Genomic DNA, 27,245 nt, shown 5'->3' on the forward strand with positions numbered 1-27,245 from the left:
GATACCTAATTTTGTAGGAATACTTTTAAATAAAACCATTAACGGTACTTTTGTATAAAGCCTAGTTTTGTTTTGTTTTTTTTTTTACCCTTTTAGCTAATTTTGTTTCAGAAAAGAATCTAAACAACGCTGCTTGTAGATTAGCACTGTGAAATACTTCATCTCAGTGTTAACTGGCAACTTCAACTTTCTAGAACCTGCCAAGGAGCAGAAAGCAAGCAGATCGAAACCTCTGATTGGTTAAGAATTGTCATAAATTTCACAAGAGAAACCTTTGACTTTTTATCAGTGTTTATTGGCTCTTACCTTATAAATAGCTTGATTATGTGGTTTCCTAGCTCATAATAGATTAGATGCAATAACATAGTAGAATAGGAAGAATGAGGGGGGATGGTGAGAGAAAAGGACATGCTGTCAGTAGCAGTAAGTGATCTGGACAGGAGGGCAGGAACCAGGAAAACTTTTGAAAAAATTCTGTGGTAGACTTTCTTGTAGGGGTGACATTTAAAAATTGTAATAACAAAAATAATAATTAACAAACCCAAAATTATCCCCCAAATTCTTCACAGTTTAGTAACAAACCCGCTAACTTTCTGTCTCTGGGCATGTTAAACTCAGTTCTACCCATTAACTGGGTTTAATATTACTTAAATCAACAGAGTCATTGTGTGGATTACATTTCAGAGATTGCATATTTAAAAACATTTAACACAATATCTGGTACAGAGTAACTGCTCAACAGATGTTAGTCATTAGTCGAATCTTACAGTGTTTTGAGTCTCAGTAGTTAAGATGTGTTCACTGTACTTATTTTTTTGTGTTGTATTCCATTCATAAATGTCAAGCCCACATGTTTATGTACAGTCTGCAAATCTAAAACACTCTGAAAACCATGAAAGTTTGTGACAAACTCTTTTGACCAAAAAAACTGGCCCAAATTACCATTAGGCTTCATAGAGTCTTTATCATACTTTTTGCATTCTTTGTTATTTTAATGTTTTAAGAGAACTGCAAAGATATTTGATAGCGAGGTGCTGTCCCAGACCTGTTAGCGGAAGTATGTGTGCACCCATATTACCTTTCTAAAATCTAAAATATTCTGAATTCCAAAAGATATTTTCCCCAAGAGTTTTGAATGGGGGATTATGGACTTTTGGTATTTAATGTATATTTATATTGAGTTGAAAAGATAAATTCCATATGATCTTATTTAAGAGAAGACACTATATTGTTTGATCATCTTAGAAGTGTTGATTGAGCTAATAGACACAAGTCATTGTGTTCTCTTTTCCCCCCTCACAGCAAAATGAAAAGGAGAACTTGTTGAAGGAAAGAGACCACATTTTGTCAACACTGGGTGAGACAAAGCAGAATCTAACTGGACTTTGCCAGCAAGTCTGTAAAGAAGCAGCTCTAAGTCAAGAACAGATACAGATACTAGCCAAGTACTCAGCCTCAGATTGCCCACTTTCATTTTTAGTTTCTGAAAAAGAAAAAAGTACTCCTGATGGCAAAGTTGCTTTACCATCAATTTTTAGTTTGTCTAACGGGCCTCCAGCGGTGCTGCCCTCCAGCGCGAGAGGAGCCGGTGAGTCCAGCTGCCCGCAGAGGCTGGAGTCCCAGCAGACGTCCACAGCCCCCGCTGAGCAAGCTGGGCTTGTGCAGCAGTGTCGTCAGAGTGGCGGGATCTCAGATTTCTGTCAGCAGATGACTGATAAATGTACTACTGATGAGTAAACTTGCATTCACTTTCTTCACACCATCTAATTTTCTACTGAAGTTTTGGCATTGCCTTGAAAGCTAATATTGCCATCTGTTGTTTAACAATATTGTTTTTTGCCCTAGTAGTTTGCCATAAGGGAATGTCTCTTACGTCAACCCTGATTTGTCCCTGATTTCCACAAGAGACACAGAAGTGATTTTGCCTCCTGGATACTGAAAAAATCATGTGTGAAAATGTAGCAAGCCTTTAAAACTCATGTCTTAAAGAATAACTATTAGTAATAACTTCCCAATATTTAAGTTAGATATGAAAATGAAAACTGCAACACATCAAATAGCAGTTTAACAGCTCGAAATGTCAGCAGATAGTTCTTACTAAAGAAGTGGCCTGCAGAAGTTTAATAATCTGGCTTTTTATTGCAATATACTGGTTTATAAGAAAATTTCTTCCCAAGCAATGCTAAAAGAGTTCTATTCTACAAAGAAATGGGGTATCAACTACTGGGACTATTTGTGTAGAGCTTCAGTGTGAAAAGTAGGTCATCTTGCCTGAATCCTAGAGCTTTGCCCTTTGGCTCCTACTAAAACCAGAGGTAGGTTGGACGTCACTGTGACTCTTAAACTACACTGGGAAGATTAGTAAATGGGCAGGTGGTTGAGCTAAGGTGGGGGCTTTTGCTCCTCCTCAGTATGGACTCTAGAAGTTCTGGCTGCATGACCAGTAGATGAGAGTCACTTTTCCCTCTTTTTTTCTCTCTTTAGTCTGCTACATTTGGGCCGATCACGAACTTTGTTTCCTGATGTTCTTGTGGTGGCATGAGTGAAGGCACTTGGCAGCATTATCTATCTTAGGCTCCCAGAATCCGGGAGAGCTTACCGACACACGAGGCTGTTCACTCTTCCAGCACAGGGCACCAATGCCACAAAGCCAGAAGTCAGGGAGAAACAAAATTACCTACATTCCCCAGGAGTGCAGTTCATTTTTCATCCTGTTTTTGAAGTCCATGGTTTACTTGTAAAAAGCATTATTATAAATAAAAATGTACCTACAACAACTCTGCAGGTTTGTAAAACAGGACGATACTCAACCTTGTTCTTTTGTGGGTTTGCATTTGGAAACCAGGTTTAATCCTTTCTCTCTTCCCCAAATCTGGTATGGTACGGCACAGCAATCATTTTGACTTGGGCATTTAAAAATCAATCTTTGTGTTTATTCGATCCTGTTGTAAAATAGTTGTATAATTTGAGCTCCTATCCTATAACATTTTGCAATGTTTTTAGCATTCTAGAGTTGTAGGCTTGTTTGAGAGTCAAATGAAAGCTATGGATTTTCTCAGCTATTAAAAAATGCATATATTCACATCAACAGAAACATTTGCAGAACCCAGTTTTAAAGGGTACAAAGAAGTAGTTTATAGTGCTTGGAATAAAAAGTACTTCATTTCACCAATGTCAGACACCTGAAGGAGATACTTCTGTAGACGACATCCTAAGCCTAATGAGGGCCTGTCTAGCTAATGTGGGTGACAACCACCCACTGTGTGAATGAGTCTGAAGAAATGAGGCCTTGGCTGTGAGTGTATGTCGGGGCCAGTCTTCATGTCTGAGAGTCATTTGTCAGATGTTACCCTTTTTGATCACAATGTGCGGGGAGGATATTGCTAGTATATTTTCAGTGGCTAGTTATGTTATCTTTGTTATTGACTTAGTTGTAAGAGAAAACTAGTTGGGCTTGTTTATTTTCTAGTGGCTTTCATAAGTACACTAAATTTGTCAGGGAGAATGATAATTGTATGATAATGCATCCCATACTAAAAAAAAATTGTGTGTGTATACATATATCTCCCCATGTAGCTGTTTCCTTGATATTTGTAATTTTAAATTTCAACTTCACAATATAAAATAATATAAAAACATTTCTGGTTTACAAAGTGTAAAATCTTATACAAGCCAATGGAATCCTTGATTTCCTACCTCAGTGTACACTCAACTGTTTGTCATATCAGTTTGTGTATGTGCAAATGTCAAATAATCTTTTGCTTTAATTGCTACTGTAAATATTTGCTTTTTATTTTATGATAAAACCTAGTTGTCTTCAGACCTTCAGTATAATTTTTAAGGCACTTGGTTTAAATTTCTCTCTACCTATAAAAAGTTTAGCATTAAGGGTTATTTTAATGATATCTGATTATTGGCCAAGTGTAATATTTCTTAAAATTTAGCATTAATTTTACTAGCCAGCATGTAATACAAGTAACTACACTACCTCATACCTATATGATTTTCAAGTTGTAATACAGATGGACAGATAAAAAGATTTTATCTTTGTCTTTTGACCATAAGGTGGGGAAGTTTTCTATATATTGCATAGCATTACACATTTATGCTTATTTTAACCTTAACTTCTAAAGAAGTTTTTTATAAGAAAATTTGTTTCAAGACAATATATTTTTTTTGAGGCTGCCGAAGACAAATGACAGGATTATGTGTATACAGTGTATGCCTTTTCCTTCATGCAGAGTCTTGAAAATGTTTTCAGTTTGTATATCACATATTTACATGATCATTGTTCCTTATTTTATGAACTGGTCTTCTCAATGCTTGATGATTTTTAAAAAGCTGTTATGTCTAATTCAGTCAAATATCATTACCTTAAAATTTTTTATTTGAATCCTGTAACAATAGCAAATCATTTGTTAAATTGTTATATTCAAAACAAATGTGGGTACAATCTTGGTTCTCCATTTGTAAGTTGTATAACAATTTACTACAGCTAATTGCTTAACCAATTTTAAATAAGGAATTAAATATATTTGATACAGTAGACGATACAGGTTGTATGTGGACACTCAGCCTCATTAACAACTTGGAAAAAAAAAGAAATGGCAATGTTATAATGAATTCTCAGGTGAACTTTTATCATTTATGAAACATCTATTTTGAATTTGTAAATATTTTAAATGTTTTATTAAGGCATGTAATAAACTATTCTTTGAAACTTGTTGGGTAGAATGAAAATTTAAAGCCATAGTGGTAAAAGATGGCATACTGATTATAAAAGAAACAAATGGTAACATTGGTTTTTTTTGTATCTTTCATAATGATTTTCTAACAATGCAATAAAACCACTAAACTTATATATCCATATCCTATTAAAACCATGTTTCATTAAAAGTACACTTTCGTAGTATTTAATTTACATTTTCTTCCTAATGTGCTTACCCAAATGTAGCAAAACTATAATGTTAGATGTTGGTAATAAATTGACAAATAAAATTCTTTAAAATTGCTTCTAATGGAATAGAGTTGTACATTCCATTTTCATTTTCTCACCTCTTGTGGATTTACTAGTTTGTCTTTTGATAAATAATCGGTATGATTGGGTTTGTAGGAGAGAATGCTTCCTTAGTTGATTATCATGCCTCAAAACAAAACAAAACAACAACAACAAAAAAAAAACCCAGCACTCAGGTGTTTTAGGAAGCACAAATTTTAGCCTTGCCTCTGATTTACTTAATCTTTAGAGATGTGGAGGGTATTATCTCTATCAGTCATTAATTTTTAAAAACTTGTCTGCTGAGTCCACTCTACTGAATTACATTCTAACCAGGCATTGAGCTTTGAGCAGCTTGCTCAGTGCTATTGGCCATGCAGGGCACGGTTTTCTGGTCTAGTAATAGTGACTCTCAACTGGGGATGATTTTGCCACCTCAGTGACATCTGACAATTCCCAGAGACATGAATAGTGAGTGCAGAATATAGGGTATGACATCTAGTGGACGAGGCCAGGGATGCTGCTGCCAAACCTCCTACAGTATGCAGGGCAGCCCTCTCAGCAGAGAATTACCCACTTGAGATGTTGGTCATGCAGACATGGAGGAGCACTGACTAGACCAACGATGGCATCAAGATGACTTGTAAGAAATTGCTCAGGTATGTGAGGCAGAGTTGTGGCTAAGTGGAATTTCACCAAGGTGTGAAAGATTTTAAGCTGAATTGGGAGGAGAATGGTCTCTGGGGAGAGGAGGCCACCCGGCACAAATGAGTGTGGCGTGTTAATGGAGTAGAGGAGGTTGTGTCCCAGTGGAGGGAGGAAGAGGAGGCTCAGTTTAGATGAAGCTCTGTGACGGCAGGCCCTACTCCAGTGTCCTCACCAGGGTGTCCCAGCAGCTCCAGTATTGCCCTGTACAGATGGATCAAGTTATTAAGGGCTGAGGTCAGATTGTAAGGGCTTTAAGAACAACGGAAGTGTAGGTAGCAGGTGTTGAGGGTTTTGAGGCAAATAGCACCCTTTCCCTGGCCAGAATGTTGAGCCATTTGAGAAATAAAAAGGTGGTGGGTGAAGTCCATATGGCTGATGGAGGCCAGGGTGGAACCACTGCCTCCTAGCTGTTTAGCCCGGTGAATTTGCTAGAAGTGATTTCAGGGATTAGGTAGATTTAGCCATCTACCCAGTCACCCCAGCCTACCCCCAAAGGGGCAGAGCCCCTGGAGGTGCAGGAACATATATACAGGTGGGCAAATTTAAGACTAGGGGTGGGCTGAGGCAAGTAGGCTTAGTTACTCTTCAAATTTACTCATCAGGATCAAAGACTTCCTCCACAGGGCCAGTGGGAGTAAAGGGATACAGAAGCCAGGAGGGTGTGTAGGGGAAAACCCTTTCTTTCCCTGGAGACCCCAGCTCTAAGTTCACTTGGAACACAGGCTCGTTACACAGCCAGGACTGTGGCTCACAGCCTGGAGGAGGAGGGCGGTTTCAGAGGGCAGATCTACTCTCGCCATTGTGAGGCTGCTTCCCAGTACCAGCCTCTGGAGCTGTAACTCCCTGGAGCTGTTGTTAGTGGATGGTAGATATTTGGCTCAGAAGGCTCTGAAATGGATCCGAGAATATACTAGTAAGCAAATAAATTCAACAGCTATTCTGTACCAGAGACTGAAAAATAACTCCCTATTCTATTTCCCGTCTCCAATTCACTCCTGTCTCCTTGCCCCATACAGTGTATCAGAAGTTCTGCATTGAGATGAAATCCCAACATAGATTCCCATATGAAAATGCAATGAAAGATAGTCCAATAATAAAATGCTAGCATCATAATGATATCTGAAATCTGAATAGAAATCTCCTGTTGTTCAACTTTTAGGGGAAAAAACAGTTCAGAGATGAAATCCTTTTGGATTTAAAATATCCAAAGACATTAAAGTCTAAAGGAATTAAATCAAATTATATTGCCCACCTGAGTTCAAAGTATGAAAACCTTACAAAAAATAAAATCCAAAAACTATCCTGCTAGATTTCTCCTTTGGATTGGTCTTAGCCAGAGGAGTTCTTGATGTGTGTGTGCAGCCGAGGTGGTTTCAGAAGCCGAGCTGGACTCTCTCCTGGTGCAGTAGTTCCTCCAGGGCCCCGGGAGGAGCTGGGTTCAAGGCTGAGTCTCTGATATGCTCACTTTAGAGTCTGAAGAGTTACCACAAAATTATCACAGCCTTGGTTGGCCCCACGACCACACTTGTTTCGAAATAAGCCAATTACCAGGGACTAAAGCCGTTATCACGGACAAAAGTTTTTTCCCAAAACTCTGTACCTAGTGCTGCCAAAGGCCATAGTGCAAACTCAGTGGTACCTGAAAAAAACAAAAGCTTCCCAGAGATGCCAGTGTTCTTGATCTCACAACCTGTGATTTAATCTCTACTGGGAGGACTCTCAGGGCTTAATTTGGCTTTATGCATGGATCATTTCTGGGGCAAAGACTTCACCTTTGCCTGCGGCCTTCGTTTACATTTCTCCTTCCTGCGAGGCGTTTCTGGCACCTGGGACTGACTGAGTGAGGGCTCCCTCTAGGGGCTTCGAGCCCACATTCCTGTGTGCAGGCATGTTCAGGCCTGAGACACAAGGGCTGTTTAGGCCTAAGAAAGTTCCCTCCTGGGGATGGTTTCTTTTTTTAATATAGATTTAAGCAATCCAGAGTCAACTATAGATGAGCCACATGCATCTGAGGCTGGTCGTTCCACTGTCTCCTCCCTGGGGGAGCCTATGGGCCCGGGCCGTGCTGGCTTGGCACTACCAGTTACAAGCTAGAACCTCATGAGCTCTCTGTAGTACCTTGGAGCCTGGCTGTATCGAAAGGAGTTGCAAAGCAGCACGTTATTCTTCCCAGTCACACTTAAAAGGCCCGTGAAAGCTCCTTTTTCCCTGGAGACTGCAGCAGTGGCGCCTTGAGGGTCCTGCCTCTGCCGAGGGTCTGTTGCCGAGGGTCTGTGCTGCTGGGGTTGCAGAGGGACCCCACAGGCCCACTTCCCACAATTCCATGTATGCCACATTGCACCCACTTTTTAAGGCCTCTTGCAGCCCACAGGGTGGGTGTGTGGGGGGAATTTCTGCCAGGCGTGTTTAAGATCACAGGTCGTGCATTCTAGGAAGTGGCATTGACTGGTAGGGCATCAGGGAAGCTGATGTAAGGATATTCGCCACTTTCCTTCCCTCAGATACCACCGAGTGTCTTGCATGGCCTTAGGGCACACCAGGTGCTGCACTCTGGGAATGTAACTTTTCCTGGGATGGCTGCTCTAATGGCTGGGGATTGGCTTGCTTTCAAAACAAGTGGTGCAAATGCCATGATAATCTTGTGTGTCCCATTATTAACGCTGAGTCACTTTAGACCCTTGGCATTGAGCCAATTCAACTTCTGAGTCCTTGAAAAACAATTGAACTGTTCCAGTGAGAGGTGACCCACACCTCTGCTGAGGTCCTGGAGCCTTTTGCTTAAAGATGCTCACTCAACCTTTTCAAAGGCCCAAGTAGGGCAGTTGGGACTCCACAGAAAGTCACACTCTGAGGGTAAAACGCCATAAGCCACAGTGACCCTCCACATTCGAACTGCTCTAAAACCTCCCACCTAGACCAGCTTAACTACTGTAAAACCCACCTGGCCTCCACACGTAAAGTTAAAATGTCCCTGCCTCCACGACACACCTCGGCTCACGAGATTCCCAGTCATATGTATACGTGACCACCCAAGTTATATTCTTCCGATTTTAATGTCTCTGAACATTGCTCCCCAAATGATAAGTTTCCAAAGGAGCATTTCATGTTCATTTTCTGAGTTTTGAACAATTCAAGACAGAAAACAAAGGAATGGTAGATGGAAAACCAGAATAAAACCTCAGTTGCTAATAAAGGAGTTGCTTAGAGTAAGAACGTAGTACAAACTCCAGAACTAGGCAAGTTGACTTTATCAGTTTGTTTTCCTGTTGTTAGAGGGAGGTAAGTTTTTCCTATTCCTGGTGTCCATGAAGAAAGATTTCCCGTAGGAAGTGCAATATCACTACACTCTGCCTCTGCTCCGGGCAGCATGCTGTGTGGCGGGGTTTGGAGACAGACATATCCCAAGAGGAAGAATGTGCTGGGCAGGGACAACCAGTTACTCTTCTCAAATTTATCAAGCAGCCAGGGCGCTCCATCTGTCCAGGGACTGATAAAAAAACAGGCTAAGGGAAGATCTTCTCCCAGGGCCAAGAGTGCAGGAGGTTAAGAGAAGAATGTGGAGAGAATTGTATGGAGGCTGCGGGTCTGGAGGCTTTGAAACGTTTGCAGGAAGAGAAACAGCAAGATGCCAGGGAAAGGAGCAGGCCCCAATGAAAGCCACGAACTTGCACTCTCATCCACACACTCCACCCCTAGTGGGAACATACGTTCAGGTTTAAAAACAAAGTCTGACCTTGTACTTAACTGCAAACATTTTCTTTTTCCTCTCCCTCTTTTTTATTACCTACATTGTTCTTGAGGTATAAATGAAAAGATCATGGAAAAGATGTTAAAAATGGAGTACGGTCCATTCCCTTTTCATATAAAAATAGCCATCTTTTCAGCAGTTACTGTTTTCCCTCTCCCCTCTTAGTTTCCATTTAATCATTGTCCAGAAAGTCAGCTATTTCCTAAACGGTTAATTTCCTTCTTTCACGAGACTGGACCTAAATAATTGTCTAGATACCATCTTGACATGCAGGTTTCTCGTGATAAATTAATCTCTTGCAAGAAGATCCTATTCATAATACCCAGAGTGCTGTTACATATGAAAATATCCACTATAATTTAATCTTTCTAAAGTAATACCTCTTTGGTCTACCTCAGAGACTGACAGTATTTTTGCTTTAGGCTGTTAATCTCAAAGAATTTTCCTTTGTGAAATAGGCATGCTTGTGCTTTGCTTGCTTTTATTTAAATGATAACCTTAAATGCTGGGCACAGGACTATTGTTATTACCTTTAAAATAAATTTTTCAGAGGAAGGAATTCTTTTTTAAAAAAAAAAACACCATGTTTTGGTCTCATCTGAGCTTCTAATCTGGTTTTTAGAAGATCTCAACCACTATGCTCAACATCTGACATCTGAGGGGTCTGTTTCAGGGTTCTTTGGAAAAATCTAAAATCTGCCAAGAAGGCTTCCATACCCTTCTGAGAACTTTGGCTATCTGCTCAGGCAGCTCTGTTCCCACCTGGTTTTGATGCTTAGCGACTCTGTAGCCACAGGAAAGTCACTTAGTGTCTCTCAGAGATAGTTTCCTTATATGTTTGCCTTTCATTTTGGATCTTTTGGCCCTTGAAATCAGAGTAAGACTGACTCAAACTTCCATTCACACCCTGTGAAAATCCAAATCAATTCAACACACATTTTTGTTTTTTTATGCTCTCCCTAGTTTGGTGCAGTGGATGGGGGAAGATTTCTGGAATCTCATGGTCCCTTTGTTTAAGGCGCTTGCTTCCATTAAATTCATCCTGCTTATCAGTTGTCTTGTTCTATGTTTTATACATTGTTGATAGAGACATTAAACTTGACCACTTCTTTGAGTCCCACCAAAATAAATATTATAAATAGGTAAATAAAGAAATGATTCATATACCCCTGGCACTGGACATTTATGAGTAGAGTAGACTTATTGGGATTTTGGGAACTATTGTATTATATCACAGCAATACAGATAGCCAGCAAGTGAATGCTATTAGATAGCCTTGTCTTAAGATCTTCCCTTCCTACTGGGGGATTTTCAGAGGCTGCCCAAGCCCAGGCTGTGTCTCAGCCTCATTCCACCCACTGGCTCCACTCTCTTCCCTACCACTCCTTGACTGCCCCCAGGGGCCCCACATTTTTCTCCCTGGAATACGTGGAGCAGTTCATCTCTCCCCAGTCTCACACTCTGAGCTTGGCTTTCGACCATCTTCACTTATAAATCCACACAAGGGCTCAGCAGAACAGAAAGGCATTTCATGGAGCAGGATCTGCTCCCTCTAGAAGGCAGCTCATTACTCACTCAAAAGTATCTATGAAGCCCAGGAGGAGCCACAACTGTTCTGGGTTCCAGGGATGCTTTAGAGAAAGAGAGACAAAAATCTCTACCTTCACCAAATGGGATAAATGGGCAATAAACAGAAGCATAAATCACGTATTAGATGGTGAAAATTGACATAAGAAAAATAAGTGCAGAAGAAGGATAGTGGTTGCAGTTTTAAATAAGGTAGCAATGGAAGATCTCACTGAGACAGTGATACTTGAATAAAGAACTGAAGGGGGAGAAGCGAATTTTAGTTGGTTACACCTTGCAAATTATTTTTGACTATGTTATAAGTACAAATGGAGGAAATACCAATCCTGTATGGTTGCAGTAGGGATCAAATGAAATAATGTAAGAAAAAGTTTCTATTAGAAGGCTCAGTTAGTACATAATAGCTAGCATGCAATCAGCTTTCATCTTCTTCTTATATAGAATGGTGCCATGCGATACCGTATCCATTAGCTACATATCACTGCCTTCTTTTCTTATTACCTTTCAGACAGAGGTACCCTCTGTTCCTCCAACTTGTTAAAGTTCATCTCCATTTCCTGTGCAGCGTTTGAAAAGGAACTGGCCAAGAACTGCATTTGGAATCCCTAGCTAACCACCCACCTCCAGCCTACAAAGGTGGTTGAAAAGACTAAGAAGAGTTTTTTGGGGAAGATAGAGAATTTCTTTAGATAAAGATGTGGTAGCTCTGGGACTCTGATCTTAATCTTAGTGAAAGAGGCTATGAAAGGCCAAGTAAGAAAGCCTTGACATGAGGTCAACTACAGTTTGGGGGGGACACAAAAGACTGGCACCTTACTGATTTAAAAAAAAGACAAAAAGTGGCTGGGTAGAAGCTGGATGAAACACCTGTGGCAGCAGTATGTAGCAGCATTTTGGAAGAAGTGGGATTGGCACGGGTCGGAGTCAGAGTTGTAGGGTTCCAGCCACTAGATGTGGAACCCAAGTGAGGTAATTTACAAAGGGCTCCTATACAAGAGGGCTCCTGGCAGGGAGGGAGGTAGCTTCAAAAGAAAGAGGCTGAGGTTTAACCTCAGGTGCAGAAGCTGAGGAGGGATTGCAAGTGGCCAACCCACAGAGATCTGTAAGATGAGCAGGAAGCTGGCTGAGGAGGGTTAGGGAAGAGTTCTGAGCCAAGGAAATTGCATCTGCAAAAGTTGAGGGATGAGAGAGAGCCTCTTGTGATTTATTTGTAGAGCCAGAATGTGTTTGGCATGGTTGATTGCTGTGATTGGGGGAGATGATGGCTCCAGGTTGGAGGAATGACACGTGATGAGCTGGGAGACAGATGAGAAGAGTCCAGATTTCTTAGAAATATTATGGAGTTCGGAATATATCTTAAGGACAATGGGAAACTTTTGAAAGGTATGATATGATCAATCTTGTGTTTCAGAAAGTTTGCTTTGGTAAAAGCGAGGAAAGCAGACTGTGGAGTGGAAGAGTGGGATGGGAGAGACCAGTAGGGAGCTATGGCTGGAGTTAAGGAAGAGGGCAAGGTGGCTGGACTAGGAATGTGCTTGTGGGAAAGTAAAATGGCAGCCAGATTCGTGAAACATGGGGAAGGTGACTGATTTGAGGTAGGGCAGAAGTGCTGTTAAAAAAGAAGAATCATGGATGAGTCTCACGTTTCATTCTTGAATAACAGAGTAGAAAATGGTGCTATTCAATGAGATGGTGAACACAAGGTCAAAGCTGGCTTGAGGCACCAGATGCTGAAGTTCAGTGAGCAGAGTACAGCAGGTGTGACCTGCCATGTGACATCCGTGTGGTAAATGATATATGACTCATGCCCAGGAGGAAGATTTGGGCCAAAGCTTTATGTTCATGCCATTAACATGAGATCCACTTTTGAAGCTGTGTGAATGGAAGAGCTTGGCTAGGAAGAGTGTACAGTGAACAGAAAAGATAGCCCAGGACAGACCCCAAAGGAATACTGATGGTTAGGGAAAAAAAAACCACAAAAGAGATAAGAAAGAGCACCAGTGGAGAAGGAAAATCAGAAGAGAAAAGTAACATGGAAGAGCAGTGTCAGGAAGGAGAGTGTAAGGAGAGAGGCCGCTGAGATAAGGATTAAGCATCTCCATTTGTGATGAGGTGGTCCCCGTGAGCTTGCCTTGAGGTGGGATGAGATGAGTTCATAAGTGAGAGGTACAAGAGCAGAGACAGTGTGTGTAGAGACACCTGGTCTGCTGTGGCCAATGAACATGTGAAGAGATCTTCAAACTCAACTGATAACCAAGGAAATGAAAATAAAACTAAAGTTTTACAGAGAAAGATTTCAAAGATTGTGAAAACTTAATTTCAACAACTGTGTGAAGAAAGAAGACTATCAGTTAAGAAGTAAATTGTACAGACTTCCTGGTGGTGGTTTGACAATGTCTAAAGATTATTATTCACAATGTTGTTTAATATCTTATGGTCTAGTTAAAGGAATATGGCTAAAACTGTATGTAATGGTGTTATGATGGTAGAATGACAAGGCTTAGGTTAGGGGACTCCCTATATATTGCAATGGGTTTATTTTTAAAATTTTTTTTATTGGGGAAAATATATACAACATAAAATTTATCATTTTAACCATTTTTTGGTGTGTAATTCATTGGCATAAAGTACATTTACAGTGTTGTGCAACCATTGCCACTATATATTTCCAGAACATGTTCATAATCCAAGCTGAAATTTTATATCCATTAAATAATAACTCCACATTCTTTCCTTCCCCAAGCCCTGGGTAACCACTGATATACTTTTTGTTTCTATGAATTTGACTATTCAAGGTAATTCATATGAATGGAGTCATACAATATTTGTCCTTTTGTGTCCAGTTGATTTCATTTAGCATAATGTTTTCAAGGTTCATCCATGTTGCAACATGTGTCAGAACTTTCTTCCTTTTTATGGCTGAGTAATATTCTATTATATGGATATACCACATTTTGTTTGTCCATTCATCTGTTCCAATGTGGTTTTAAAATCATGATGTTTCTAGTATTAATTACTTTAAAAATTATGGGATACTGTGTTGACTGTTACAAGTATCGAGAACAAGCAAAAACAACAGTATGGTCTTAAAAGGAAATTATAAATAAAATACACATTAATTTGGTTTTAGGAGGGTGAATATGGGATGCAGATGAGTAAATTTAATGAATATGTAAAATTAGTATTGAGTTAAGAAGAAAAACATGATGCATGTTTCCCCATTGACTCCTATATTGCTGTGTGTTCTTTTTTAAAATTGACAAATAAAAATTGTATATATTTATGGTGTACATGATTTTTTGATTTATACCTACAGCATGTAATGGCTAAATCTAACTAATTAACATAAGCATTATCTCACATATTTACATTATTTTGTGTGATGAGAACACTTAGAATCTATTCTCTTAGCAATTTCAAGTATACAATACATGGTTATTAACTATAGTCACCATGATGTACAATAGATCTTGCTGTGTATTTTTATCTGTTAGCTGCTGCATTCTTTCAGGATTGGGATTTATGTCCATTTTTAGGAACCACAACTGATGCAAACCTAGAGAAGTCTCCGAAGACTGCTGAGCTGATGTGCTGCCCATCTCCATGGAAACATTCCTCATAATGAAATAGTGACATTGGAAGAAGGAAGACTGCCAAATGATTCAGGCAATGAGCATGATGTGTATCGGGTTGGGCTTTCCACTTTGGGGAAATGATGGAGCATAGATGTGATTTCGGGGAGTTAATAGAATGTTCATCAACTGCATCATCACAGAAGAAAGCATATGAAATATGGACACACTGCTCTGATAAAGCAATGAGTTGAAATTTCTACAAACATCCCTCTCTAGAGGCTAAGTAGAATATTTGTGAGTTCAAGTTGCAGAGAAACCTGTTGTTGCAGAAAAAGTGTGTAATATATGTGCCTAGCATGACTTCCTTTTAGGTTAAGATTCTGAATCTCTCCCTTTTTGCAGGAACTCCAAGATGACTAGAAACTTTGGAAACAGACTGAAATATTTTGTTTGAAGGGGTCAACATGTTTAAATCATGGCCTGTTAAAGAACACAGTAGTCTCTTTGGTTAGTAATCTGTGTCCTCTTTAAGATGTGTGAGAAAAAATTGCTTTTCAGTAGTAGGAAAGACTTTAGAAGTAGGAAGAGTGACCAACTGCAGCAGCTACTTGTAGTAACTTTGAACTGATTATATTTCCTCCTTTGCTTTTTTTTGCTTTGAATCACAGAGAAGATTTGAGGCCCACTTGTACCTACATAGAACCTTATAGACCAATATGCTTTAATATTATTTCTGGCTTTATTTTATTTTCCATTTCCTTCTTAGCTTTTGCATTAATTTATCACATATAATAATTCAATAAAGTGGCTAGATTTAAGATGGACAAAATGAGCAGTTTTTCTATTTATGAGCAATTTGTTAGAAAATATCCCAATAAAGAAGATTTCTCATATATAACGATAAGAGCAAAACAGCCATTTCTGGAAATAAAGCTGGTGAGAAATGGCTGGATCTTATTTAAAATAAATTGAAAAACTATTTTTGAGAGATATAAAAGAAAACTTAAATAAATAGAGAACTGTACCGTATTCCTGAGTGGAAAGAAGGTGAATTAGTTTGTTCTGGCAGCCATAGCAAAATACCACAGACTGGGGGTGCTATGGTCTGGAGGTGTTTGTGGCACTCCAAATTCATGTTGAAATCCTCACCCCCAAGGTGACGGTATTTTGAGGTGGGGCCTTTAGGAGGTGATTAGGTCATGAGGATGGAGCCCCCCGAATGGGACTAGTGCCCACATAAAAGAAACTCCACAGAGCTGCCTTCCCCTTCCACCACACAAAAACTCAGTGAGAAGATACCATCTTCGAGGAAGCAGCCCTCACCAGACACTAAATTTTTCAGTGCCTTGATCTTGGACTTCCCAGTCTCCAGAACTGTGAGAAATAAATTTCTGTTGTTTAAGCCACCTTATCTCATTCTTTTAGGTTGCTATAACAAAATACCATACACTGGGTAGCTTATAACTAACAAATATTTATTTCTCACAGTCTGGAGGCTGGGAAGGCCAAGATGGAGGCACTATGGATTTGGCATCTGGTGAGGGCTCCCTTCCTGGCTTATAGGTGGCTGCCTTCTCGCCGTGTCCTCACATGGCCTTTCTTTTATGCACGTGCAGTGAGGGCGAGCTTTCTGGTATTTCTTCCTCTTATAAGGACACCAGTGCAATGGAATTAGGGCCCCACTCTCTTGACCTCATTTAACCTTAATTATCTCCCTGAAAGGCCCTCTCTCTGAATAAAATCACATGTGGGGTTAGGGCTCCAACATATAAATTGTGGGAGGCGGGCACAATTTAGTGCACAACAAAGGGACACCATCAAGATGTTAGCTCTAGCCAAATAAATGAATTTCAAATTAAAATTCTAATAAGATATTTTTGTAAGGGATAGGAGATAAGGGATTCATTCACATTACCATCAAAAAAATTTCAGATATGTTATAGTTAAGTGATAAAAAGTCAAATTATAGAAAGATAAAATGCAAGTAAATCTTTATCAAACCTTTGAAGATGCCAGTAATTTTTAAATGTAGAAATAATGGGAATAAAATTATATGAAATATTTTAGTAGATAAAAGTAAAAATCTTTTGCATATTTAAAAGGGAGAAATCAAAAATAATCAAACTGCCATAGTAGCATATGGGAAAACACATTGGTTTATAGTCAGGGCTCCCTTTCTGTTGGCTTGATACCATATAATTACTTCCTTTTTTTCTTTCTGAATTATGTAAGATATATACAGATCAAATTCAAGGGCATGTGTGTGTATGTATGTGTATGTGTGTTTATGTGCATAGTGTCTGGTATGTGTGTGTTTGTGTGTGTATGTGCGAGAGAGAGAGAGTGAGTGTGCATAAACAGGGTGCGGTGTATGCGTGTAGATGTGCAATTTGCTCTTTAAATAGTCTAACCACATATGTTGTTTTCTCCTGCAAAACTGTTTTGAGGATCTCCATGTCTCATGCAGATTGTGTAACATCAGGCTAGGGAGAGAGGAACCTGGAATGGGGTGTGTTTTAGTTTATTAGGGCTGCTATAACAAAATACCACAAACTGGATGACTTATAAACAACAGAAATTTATTTCTTACAGTTCTGGAGGGTGGGAAGTCCAAGATCAAGGTGTCAGCAGATTCAGTGTCTGCTGAGGACCCACTTTCTGATTCAGAGACTGTGCCTTCTTCCTGTGTCCCTCCATAGTGGAAGGGGCAAATGGTCTCTCTGGAGCCTCTTTTATAAGAATACTAATCCTATTCATGGGGGCTCCCCCACCTTCATGACCTAATCACCTCCCAAAGTTCCCACCTCCAAATACCTTCACTTGGGGGTAAGGATTTTAACATATGAATTCTGGAGAGGGACATAAGCATTAGACCATAGCAGGATGTGAGACTGGTTTCCAGAGACCAATTCTGTTTCCTCTTTCTAGATCTGGTGGACTCCTTCTAATCCTTCTCCTTCTCCTTCTCCTCTGACTCCCATAGCCCCAGTAGGCCCTTACAGCTAGTCCCTGTGGCCCAGCTTTTGCTCTTTCCTGATGCTTCCCTGCTGGAGTGACTGATCCAGGGAGATGGGTGATGCTCTATCCTGGACACAGGGGCCAAGTCTCTTCCTCTGCCCTTCCCTTGGTGGATACAGACAGGAAGGGTGCTTTGGATGTTAGCAATTAAGGGTAAAAGTGAAAATAATTTGGACTCAAGATTTAAAACAGTCATCCAAACAACAGCTAAAGGGTTAATATCTTTAATATTTAAACATTCAACAACATTCAAGAAGAAAAACACCAAACTGTAAAAGATGAAGGAATAACAGACATGGACTCACGGAATAGAAAAGAAAAAAACAAGAGTATTTAGGAAGCATAGACTCAAAGACTTTGGAGGCAGACTGCAGGGGTTAAAAATGCTCCTCCACTTGTTACATGCATATCTTTGGGCAAGCTCATTAATCTCTATATATTTCAGTTTCTTCACCGTCAAATGGAGATAATAACAGTAATAATCATAGCATCTAACTTTCATGATTGTTTTACATACCAAATGAGTTTATACATGTAAAGTTCTTAGACTATCCCTGACATACACACTATTTAAGTGATACACAAGTATTATTATTATTATTTTCTCATTAAATATGTAAAAGTGTTAAGTAGAAAAACAATTAGAAAATAAATAAAATCAGAAAACATATAAAAAAATGAGGGGTAGTCAAATAGGCATTGTCACACAGAGAAGGTAGTATTTAAAATAGTTTTCAAGCTTTGGGAAAGCAATTTGTTATTTTATTTAAAACCTTGTTAACTAGCCATAACCTTTGATCCATTAATTATGCTCCTAGGAATCCATCCTGAAAGATAATCCTAAAAATTCCTTTTTGTATCAAGATGTTCATCACAGCCTTATCTATCATAGTAAGCAGTTGTGAATAAACTTTTAGAAATGGAACAAAAGCAAATCACTGTATTTTCCATCTATCTGCTCAAAGCCAAACTTTGTTGAGGGCTTGCCCTGTGCCAGACACCATGTTTGGCTCTTTCCATAAATTTTTTCAGTTAATCCTCACAATAACCTCAAAAGTTTGCTCCTATTTTTGTCTCCCTTTAGGAGTTTTTCAGCTCCTTCTGTGTTTATGACAAACACAGAATAACATAAAAAATGCTCATGACAAATGATTACTGTAAATGCCAGTGACTTACATATCCAGTATGACTATAACCAGGCATGTTAAAATCTCTCTGTGAATAAAAAAATATTGAAAAGAAGTCTATCGAAGGTAAACAGTTGTTATTTATTAAAATTTGCTTTCATGAGTACTCATGAATCTTGAGACAATAATCACCACCACAATGGTAAAACCAAACATGTTTTTAAAAAACAAAAAAATGAAATGAGAAAAATGTAGGGATCCATCAAGAAGCAAGAAGTTATATCTCACTCAGCTGATAGCTGATACATTGACAGTGGCCTCTGAGGTCTTCCGTGAAGAGCTCCCCTCTCTCTGGCCTCCTCCTCAGCCCGCTGTCATCTCTTGGGTCCCCCACTGTCCAGACCTGTTCCTTCTCAACACTCCAGGTACCATCACACCATGGGGCCTTGGCCTGAGTGGTCCCTTTTCTCAAAATGCTCTCTTTGCAGATATTCCTTAGCCCCTGCCAGGTACATTTGCCCAACTGACACTTTCCCACTGAGGCTCCCGACTGCCCTAATTAAAGCTGAATTCTTCCTCCTTCCTACCATCCTACCTCGAACCCCCATATCCTGTCCTTTGTTTTCTCTCTCCATAGCACCTGCCACCTTCCAACATACTGTAGAATGGGCTCATTTATTTTGTCTTGTGTTTACTATCTGTCCCACTGCACTAGAATATAAGCATCTCAAGGGCAGGAGATATGTTTGGTCCATGCTGCCTCTCTAGTACCTAGGACAATGCCTGGAACGTAGGAGGGTCTCCAAAAATGTTTGTTGAATGTTGCTGATGGTGGAGTCCCAGAGTAGAGAAAAACAAAAAGACTGAAGAGTGAAAAAAAAAAAAAAAATCATGACATGAATTCTGGGCAAATAAAAGCAGTAGGTGACTTGGAAAACAATTATAGTAGAATTTGTACCATTTAAGTTATCGGTAGTGTGGACCTTTCTGAACCTGCTTCAGCAAGAATAATTGGGTTAAGGCTTTGCAGCTGGGATATTATACAGCTTGCTTTATCTAGATTTTACTTTGTAAATCAGTCAATGTCTGACAATGATTTTAACGTGGGGAAAAGTCATAGTTGCATACCTCGAAATGTAATTTTTTTCTAGCTTTTTAAAAAATTTCTATTTTTTGGCTATAACTCTTTTCAACAATTGTGGCCTTGTCAGAGCTTCTGATGCACGGAATCATTTTTTCCTTTCCAGCTATAGATGGCAGCACACCACTGTCTACGATCAGATAAACAGGCTGGGTTTGTAAGTCAGAGCTGTTGGTCAGGAAAGAGCAGTTAATGAGTAATCAGTCCAAGCAGAATGGCAAATTAATGTCTTCATTAACCGAACAAACCAGCTTTCTCTATAAACAAGGTCAGAGTATTTATAGCCTAGTGCATTGCGTGAAGTAAAACCTATCTACACTTATGTAACTTCACTATGGAACTCATGATTTACTGTCTGAAGCATATGCAAAATCTCACTTATAAACCATCTTTAATAAGGACCAGTGCCATTCTGATGTAATTATTAATAAAGGCACTCTTTATATGGAGCCTCATTTTTTTTTTCACACACGATAAATGGAAGGTGATTACCTTAAACAAAAGCCGAAAGCCACTCTTACAAGATGATATTGGGTGGCCTGTTTCAAATTGAGTTCTTAGTAATAAAATTGAAGGGTGACTCTTATTGATCAAGTACATCTGTCTCTTAGGTTATACGAGTAGACAGTTAAACAGTTAGAGTAGGCTGCACTGGTATATATTAATAGTTTAATATTTACCATCTATTATAATATTGTCACATTTTAAGTGAATTGAATGCTTAACTTTGCCATCATTGTCAGAGAACAATGCAAAAAGTTCAGAAACTCTTCTCATGAGGTGACCACGTGTCAAGGATTTGGGAATTTCTGGCTCTAGGTTGGTGTTGTCCAATAGAAATATAAAGCAAGCCACCAATGAGTTGCATATGAAAGTTAAAAGTTTGCGGAAACCACATTTTAAAAAGTAAAAAAGAGAGGTGAAATTAATATGAATACTGTAATATATTTTATTTAACCTGGTATAGCCAAAATATTATTTTAGCAGGTAATCTAGATAAAAATTATTGAGATATTTTACATTCTTTATTTTTGTGGAAATCGGGTGGGCATTTTACACTCATAGCTCATCTCAATTGAATCAGCCACTCTGTTAAGTGCTCACTAGCCATATGTGTATGGCCAGAGGCCACTATAATACCCAACTCGGCTCTAAAGATGTACCTGTTAGGAGGTGAATTGTGTCCTCCCAGATTTATATGATGGAATCCTACTCCCCAGGACCCCAAAATGTGAAATGTGAAAATACGGTCATTACCAAGGAAAAGCAAGGTCATTTTAGGGTGGACCCTAATCCAATATGACTGATATCCTTATAAAACGGGGAAATTTGAAGACAGACTCACATACAGGGAGAATGCCATGTGACGGTGAAGGCAGAAATTGGAGTGATAACTCCACAAGCCAAGAAATGCCGATGATTGCCAGTGAACCCCCAGAAACTAGAGGGGAGGCCTGAAACAGCCTCGGAATCAACCCTGGATTGTGGACGTCCAGCCTCTGGAACTGTGAGACAATAAATCGCTGTTGTTTAAGCCACCCATTGCATGGTGCTTTGTTATGGCAGCTGTAGCAAACTAATGTAGAACGTTTCGTTGGTAGTTGCTGCTTTGTGCCATAATTCTGTAGCTTTCCTTTCCCTGCTTGAATCTCCCATCCTCCTCCCTCTGCGCTTTCTCCTCTGGCCTCTCTGTCTCTCAGCTTTCCCGCCCCCTCTCGTAGCCTCTGAGTCTCATAGCACATGTAAGCAGGGTGTGTCCCCTGAAGTAAGTGTGAGACGGGTTCCACCTGAGCGGGGAGAAGCCTGGCTTGCTGCACGTCTCTGACGGGGGTAACAGTGTCCACCCAGCTGCCCCCTGGAGCTGCTGTTGTGTAGGGCAAGAGCTCACCAGGAAAGTGCTTTGCAAATCGTAAATAATGGCATAGATGAGAATGAGCATTTTGTGTATTTTACTTACACATAGTAAGTACTCAAAGGTGGATGGAGTATTCCCAAAATTGCTTTGGTCTCTTCTTTCTGTAATAATCTGGGGTCCCCACTTCACAGTAGGGAATGTGTGAAAGGGGCCGGGGCTCTGCTACTTTCTTGCCGTTTGGCAGTAGTGGGCTCCTATTTTGTACCCTCTCCAGCCAGTGCAGAAACACCGCCTCCCCTGTTCACAAATGTGTGTTATAGGTCAGTGGTCCCCAACCTTTTTGGCACCAGGGACTGGTTTCATGGAAGACCATTTTTCCACAGACCAGGGTGGAGGGCTGGTTTTGGGATGATTCAAATGCATTACATTTATTACATTTGCAGCCACTCCCCAGTGCTAGCAGAACCGCCTCAGCCCCACCTCAGATCATCAGGCATTAGATTCTCATAAGGCAGTAGCACAGTGGAAGTGTGCTGGACACATAGATTCTCATAAAGGGCACACAACCTAGATCCCTCAGATGCGCAGTTTACAGTAGGGTTCACGCTCCTAGGAGAATCCAATGCCACCGCTGATCTGACAGGAAGTGGAACTCAGGCAGTGATGTGAGTGGTGGGGACTGGCTGTAAATACAGATCAAGCTTTGCTCCCCAGCCACTTACCTCCTGCTGTGCAGCCGGGTTCCTAACAGGCCACAGACTGGCACCAGTCTACTGCCCAAGGGTTGGGGACCTCAGTTATAAGTGATGTAGGTCCCATTCCCCATCTCAAGAAATGGGCCCCAAACAGGGCTGCTGTATCAGATAGCTCCAGGGGGCACTGCCTGCATTGTAGTAAATGTGAATAGTGAATTTGGAGTTCTGCGGTGTATGACTTGTACAGCTGCACACAATAGCTCCAGTCCTGCACAATTAAATCATGCAGACAATCCTATCTCTCTGGCCATAGTCATAAGTACAGAATGGGCATTTAAACCCCTGAGAGTCAGAGCTGGGGAAAGATATTTTCAAGGCTTCCTGAGATAGAAAATGTTCTCCTTTTTTCCATGGAGCCTACTGAGAGAGAGCATTCTGAGTGTGATGTAAGGATATAAATTTTGCAGCTGTGTTCATAAGAGAAGCGCCAGGACCTTTTGAGAAATCACTAGGTGGAGCTTGAGGATAAAGAGAGCAGAGATCTGAGCTGGCAAGGGTTTGTGCTTATGCCTCTGGATCAAGCCTTGCCTGAAGCACCTGTGTCCTCAGGTACATGAACCATTTGCTTTATAGAGATGGTTTGAGTTGGGTTTTCTATCCCGTGCTACCTAAAGAATTTTAAATGCTACATTGGAGATGGAAATAAAAGAAGGGGGAGATAGAAATGTGTTTCTGATCTATAATGCAAAAACAAACAAAAGCAAAAACAAAACTTCTTCAAGCCGCTATAGCAAACTCCACAGCCATTTGGATTTCATTTTCTAATAAAAAACAGGTGAAATGCTGGTTAGCTTTCTTAGCTAACCCACAACAAGTTCTTAAGTCCATAAGTGTAATGAAAATACTGAACATTTGTGATTGTCTGACATATACCAGGTGGCATTAAAAACCTAAATTATTTCTGCCATTGTATGGCTTTTAATTAGAGGTTTGTGGTCTAGCCTGAAAGCTTAATTTACTATGCATATATTCACTTCTAAAATAATATGCTTTTTTGAGTTCAACGTACCAAAAAATATACTTTTGGTGTACTACTATTTATAAGTTGGAACTTGCTATATATAACACTTGCCCATTGTTCTTAAGGATTCATGGCAAGAGGAAACACGATTTTATAGAAGCCATAAATGCTTAAAAAGGTGTAAGGCAAGGGAGGAGACCTTTAGCACTTAACCCAATTTCCTACTGCAAATATCAAAAGTTGGATCAACATATGCCCACAGTTATAAAGATGTAACATCGGTTTTAAAGTCTTTAGTGGCAGAATCCTAAAGGGCCCCCAAATTTCATTCTCCGCTTTGCTCTAGCCCCATCCCAGCTGTTCCTACTGAGCACTCAATCATCTGCAGGCTGTTTGCAGTTCATTCTGGGACCAAGGAGAGGCCACTGGGACCATATATCAATGGAATCATTCTTGCCAAAGAGTGAAGTTTGGAAATAGATGTCAGCTGCTTCCTAACAAAAGCGATCAATCCCAGGAATGCCCTTCCTAGAGAAGCCCTGCTACCTACCTGGCCTCTTTTTGCCTGCCTCTCTTGGGATTGGGTTTTGCTCTTGTGCCCTTTCCCAAGGCAGGAGCTGGCATCTCCTTCCCCCCCTGTACACTTCATTCTTGTGGATCCTGTTTTCCTTCTTCTTGCATTTATTGGGGATAGATTCCTATGGAGCAAACATCAGAAGCTGCCATCTGATGTTCCGGGATTCTCTGCTCTGTTGTTTTCTTTCCTGCTCACTGAAGATCACCCCCTGGGGTGATCTGGAACTAGAATGGGTGTGACACTCTCCTGTTCCTGCTCCCTCTGGGTCCTTGTTCTGAGCCTACTGTTTTTTTCTCCTTTGCCTCACTTTTCTAGCTAGTTTCCTTCTACATCTTCTGCTGGCTCAGTTTGTCTGAGCCGTCTGCATTTGGCACCAAATAGGAGTTTATTCTAATCCCTTGCCAAGGAGCTTATGCTGGTAACCAGATGGTAATAAGAAGATATTAAAGGCAACATTTATACCTGTGAATTGAGAGACATTAGTCTTTACTTCCCCAGGAAAATGGTTGGTGTTTTTTCCTCAGTTGGGGTAAAATGACATTTTCAAAAATTCTGTTTTTTTTCTTACTTGGACAGATGTTAAAATCTGTTTATTAGCAAATAGACTTTTAAATTTTGTTATCTAAAGAAATATTGCTGCTTCTCAGAGTTTGGGCAAATATTTCTTTTCATTTGTTCTTTTCCTATCTCTTCTTTCTCTTTACTATCTTGTCATACTGTAGATTTAAATTACATGTTGTTTTATTATTTACTATATTAACAAAACTCACTTTTTATGTTAGTTCAAAAAAATGGATGACTGGAGTATTTTATAGTTGTCTCTTAAAAAAATAAGGGTTCATGACAGGGTAAAAAGTTATTATTTTTTCTGATGCCCACCATCATTTCTCTATTCTTAAGGTATCTGACTGGGGACAGATATAGACCTTTGACACAACCTGGGCCAGAGCATTCTTTCCTGAGACTTTTCAAACTAGAGCTGGAAGAGGGAACCCCTCCCCCCTGTATTAGTCAGCTACTGGTGCATCACAAAGAACCATAAAATAAAAGTCACTGAAAACAGTAAGCATTTATTTAGCTCACACACCTGTAGGTCTGCCGGGGTTGGCTCAGTTGATCTCAGCAGCCTTGCTCATGTGTCTTCAGCCTGGCAGTGGGTTAACTGATTTAGACCGTAGCAGCTGGGATGTCTGCAGTCCACGCTGCATGTTTGCACGTCTGTTGCATGTGTCTCTGCTGTGGTTTGGATGTTTGACTCCTCCAAATCTCACGTTGAAGTTTGATTCCCAGTGTTGGAGGTGGGGCCTGGCAGGAGGTGTTTGGGCTGTGGGGGTAGATCCCTCACGAATGGCCTGGTGCCCATATATACTCTTTTCCTACATCAGAGGGCCTTTACATCAAGGGATGCATTTCCTATCCCAATGTAAAGCTTTTTAGGTTTATTTTTTGGGGGATTATTTCTTTTCATATTAGAAAAACGAATCACCTGTATTTCACAGGTTATTAGTTTATTAAATTAAACTGGACCACATAAGTTTCAAATAAAAATTTGCCATAAAAATTATATATAATCAGTGTAAATTGGGAAAGACATATAAAACCAGTTAGCTCAAGGCAACAATGTTCATACTTTTGACCTAGCAATTTTGTCCTTGGGAATTTACCTCAATAAAATAATCGAATAGAAGCAAAGATCCCTATGCATGAAATGGTTTGTGACAGCCTCATTCATAATATTCAATAAAGGAAAATGTCTAAAATAAGAGAATGCTTTAATAAATTGTCAGTTTTTTAGGAGGGATTGGTATGTAGTCTTCAATAATGTTAATTAAGAAAATCATATAAAATATTGAAATCTGTTCATGACATAATACGTGAAAAAGCAGAAAATAAAATAGTCCTTACATAAATATCCAAACTATGTACATATGCTTACTCGCCATGGATACCTACTTTACACATTCAAACACACGCAAGACACACACAAACCTACACAAACATTTTCTTTTTGTGTGCAATGGAAAAAGCATAACATTTTAAATCTATCTGTAATTTTCTCTTGTTCAGATAGGAGACACTCTTCATCTTTGAGTGAAATTACTCTTCAATGGGCCCTTTATTTACGGAAAGCCAAAATCGTATTCTGGAATCAAGAAGCTAGAACCACAGCTCTGAATAACATTATCAAAGGCTGTAGGGTTATGATGGTGTTGCCTGTGGATGAGGATGTGGTGGATAATGTCCTTTATTCAGTGAGGAAAAGCAGGGTTGAGGAGTGTGCCCTGGGCATGGGAGGCTCATGCTAACAGGTGGACCAGGGGAGGCCAAGTGGAGAGAAAGCCAGTGGAGGGGCACGGCTGATGGATGCAGCTCCAGGAGCAGTGATAGTTCATATCCAGTGCTACATTTTTCTTTTTCTCCATTATACTTCTCCTTGATATTCTCAAGCCTTCAGTAAATTGTCTTAAATGCTCATCCAGGTGTTTGCTATAGTTTTGGGAATTAAGGGAGGAGCCTGCAACTCTCCTTGGATAAAGCAAGAGCTGGCTTGAGTGGAAAAGTGACAAGAAGATGTGCAATGGTGATCAGTGGTCCAGATGAGAGTTAAGGTGTGGACTCATCAGAATTCCATTGGTATGGCAGACTGTATTTCTGTTTGGCAAAGATTTTATTTGTCTTCCATCTTTTGCTATGGAAGTATTTTACTCTCCTAGTTTGCTAACCTCAAGGGAGACCATCTGACTTGCTGTGATCAATAAAATACGGGTAGGAGAAATGTGTCATTTTTGGGGAACCAGTGCATTGTTCTCCACGTCTCTCTTCCATCACCCTTGTCCTAATTATATTCCAGCTGGATGTTCTTCCATCCTGGGTCCTGGAATGAAGGTTGGGGTCGGGGGACATCCAAGCCATAGCCAACTTTCATTTGGCATGTTATGTAGGTGTGTGGTTAATTTGTGTGTTAACTTGGCTGGATCATGGAGTGCCCCGATATTTGGCTAAGCTTTGTTTCTAAGTGCGTCTGTGAGGGAGTGTCCAGCTGAGATGTGCCTTTGAATCAGCAGGCTCAGTAAATTAGATTGCCCTGCCCTAAACGGATGGCTATTATGCAGTTGATTGAGGGCCTCAATAGAACAGAAGGTGGAGGAAGTAGAATTCACCGCTTCTGCCTATTTGAGTTGGGACATCGTTCTCCT

At 40.1% G+C, this 27,245-nt stretch overlaps 1 protein-coding gene across 4 annotated transcripts in view; it reads left to right on the forward strand.

Annotated features, from left to right (window-relative positions):
• BACH1 (BTB domain and CNC homolog 1) overlaps positions 1 to 27,245 on the forward strand; it is a 96,355-nt gene that overhangs the window by 39,235 nt on the left and 29,875 nt on the right. For 3 of the 4 annotated variants that reach the window (XM_045540518.1, XM_045540519.1, XM_045540520.1), the window contains exon 5: positions 1,303 to 5,019. The exons of the other annotated variant lie outside the window; for it this stretch is intronic. In XM_045540518.1, the coding sequence (XP_045396474.1) occupies positions 1,303 to 1,737 (435 nt within the window). In that variant the 3' untranslated portion in view covers positions 1,738 to 5,019. Of the gene's footprint in view, positions 1 to 1,302; positions 5,020 to 27,245 lie in introns of those variants that run through there. 4 annotated transcript variants of the gene reach the window in all.

This window comes from Lemur catta, chromosome 1 (assembly GCF_020740605.2).
Source record: "Lemur catta isolate mLemCat1 chromosome 1, mLemCat1.pri, whole genome shotgun sequence".
Lineage (NCBI taxonomy): Eukaryota > Metazoa > Chordata > Mammalia > Primates > Lemuridae > Lemur > Lemur catta.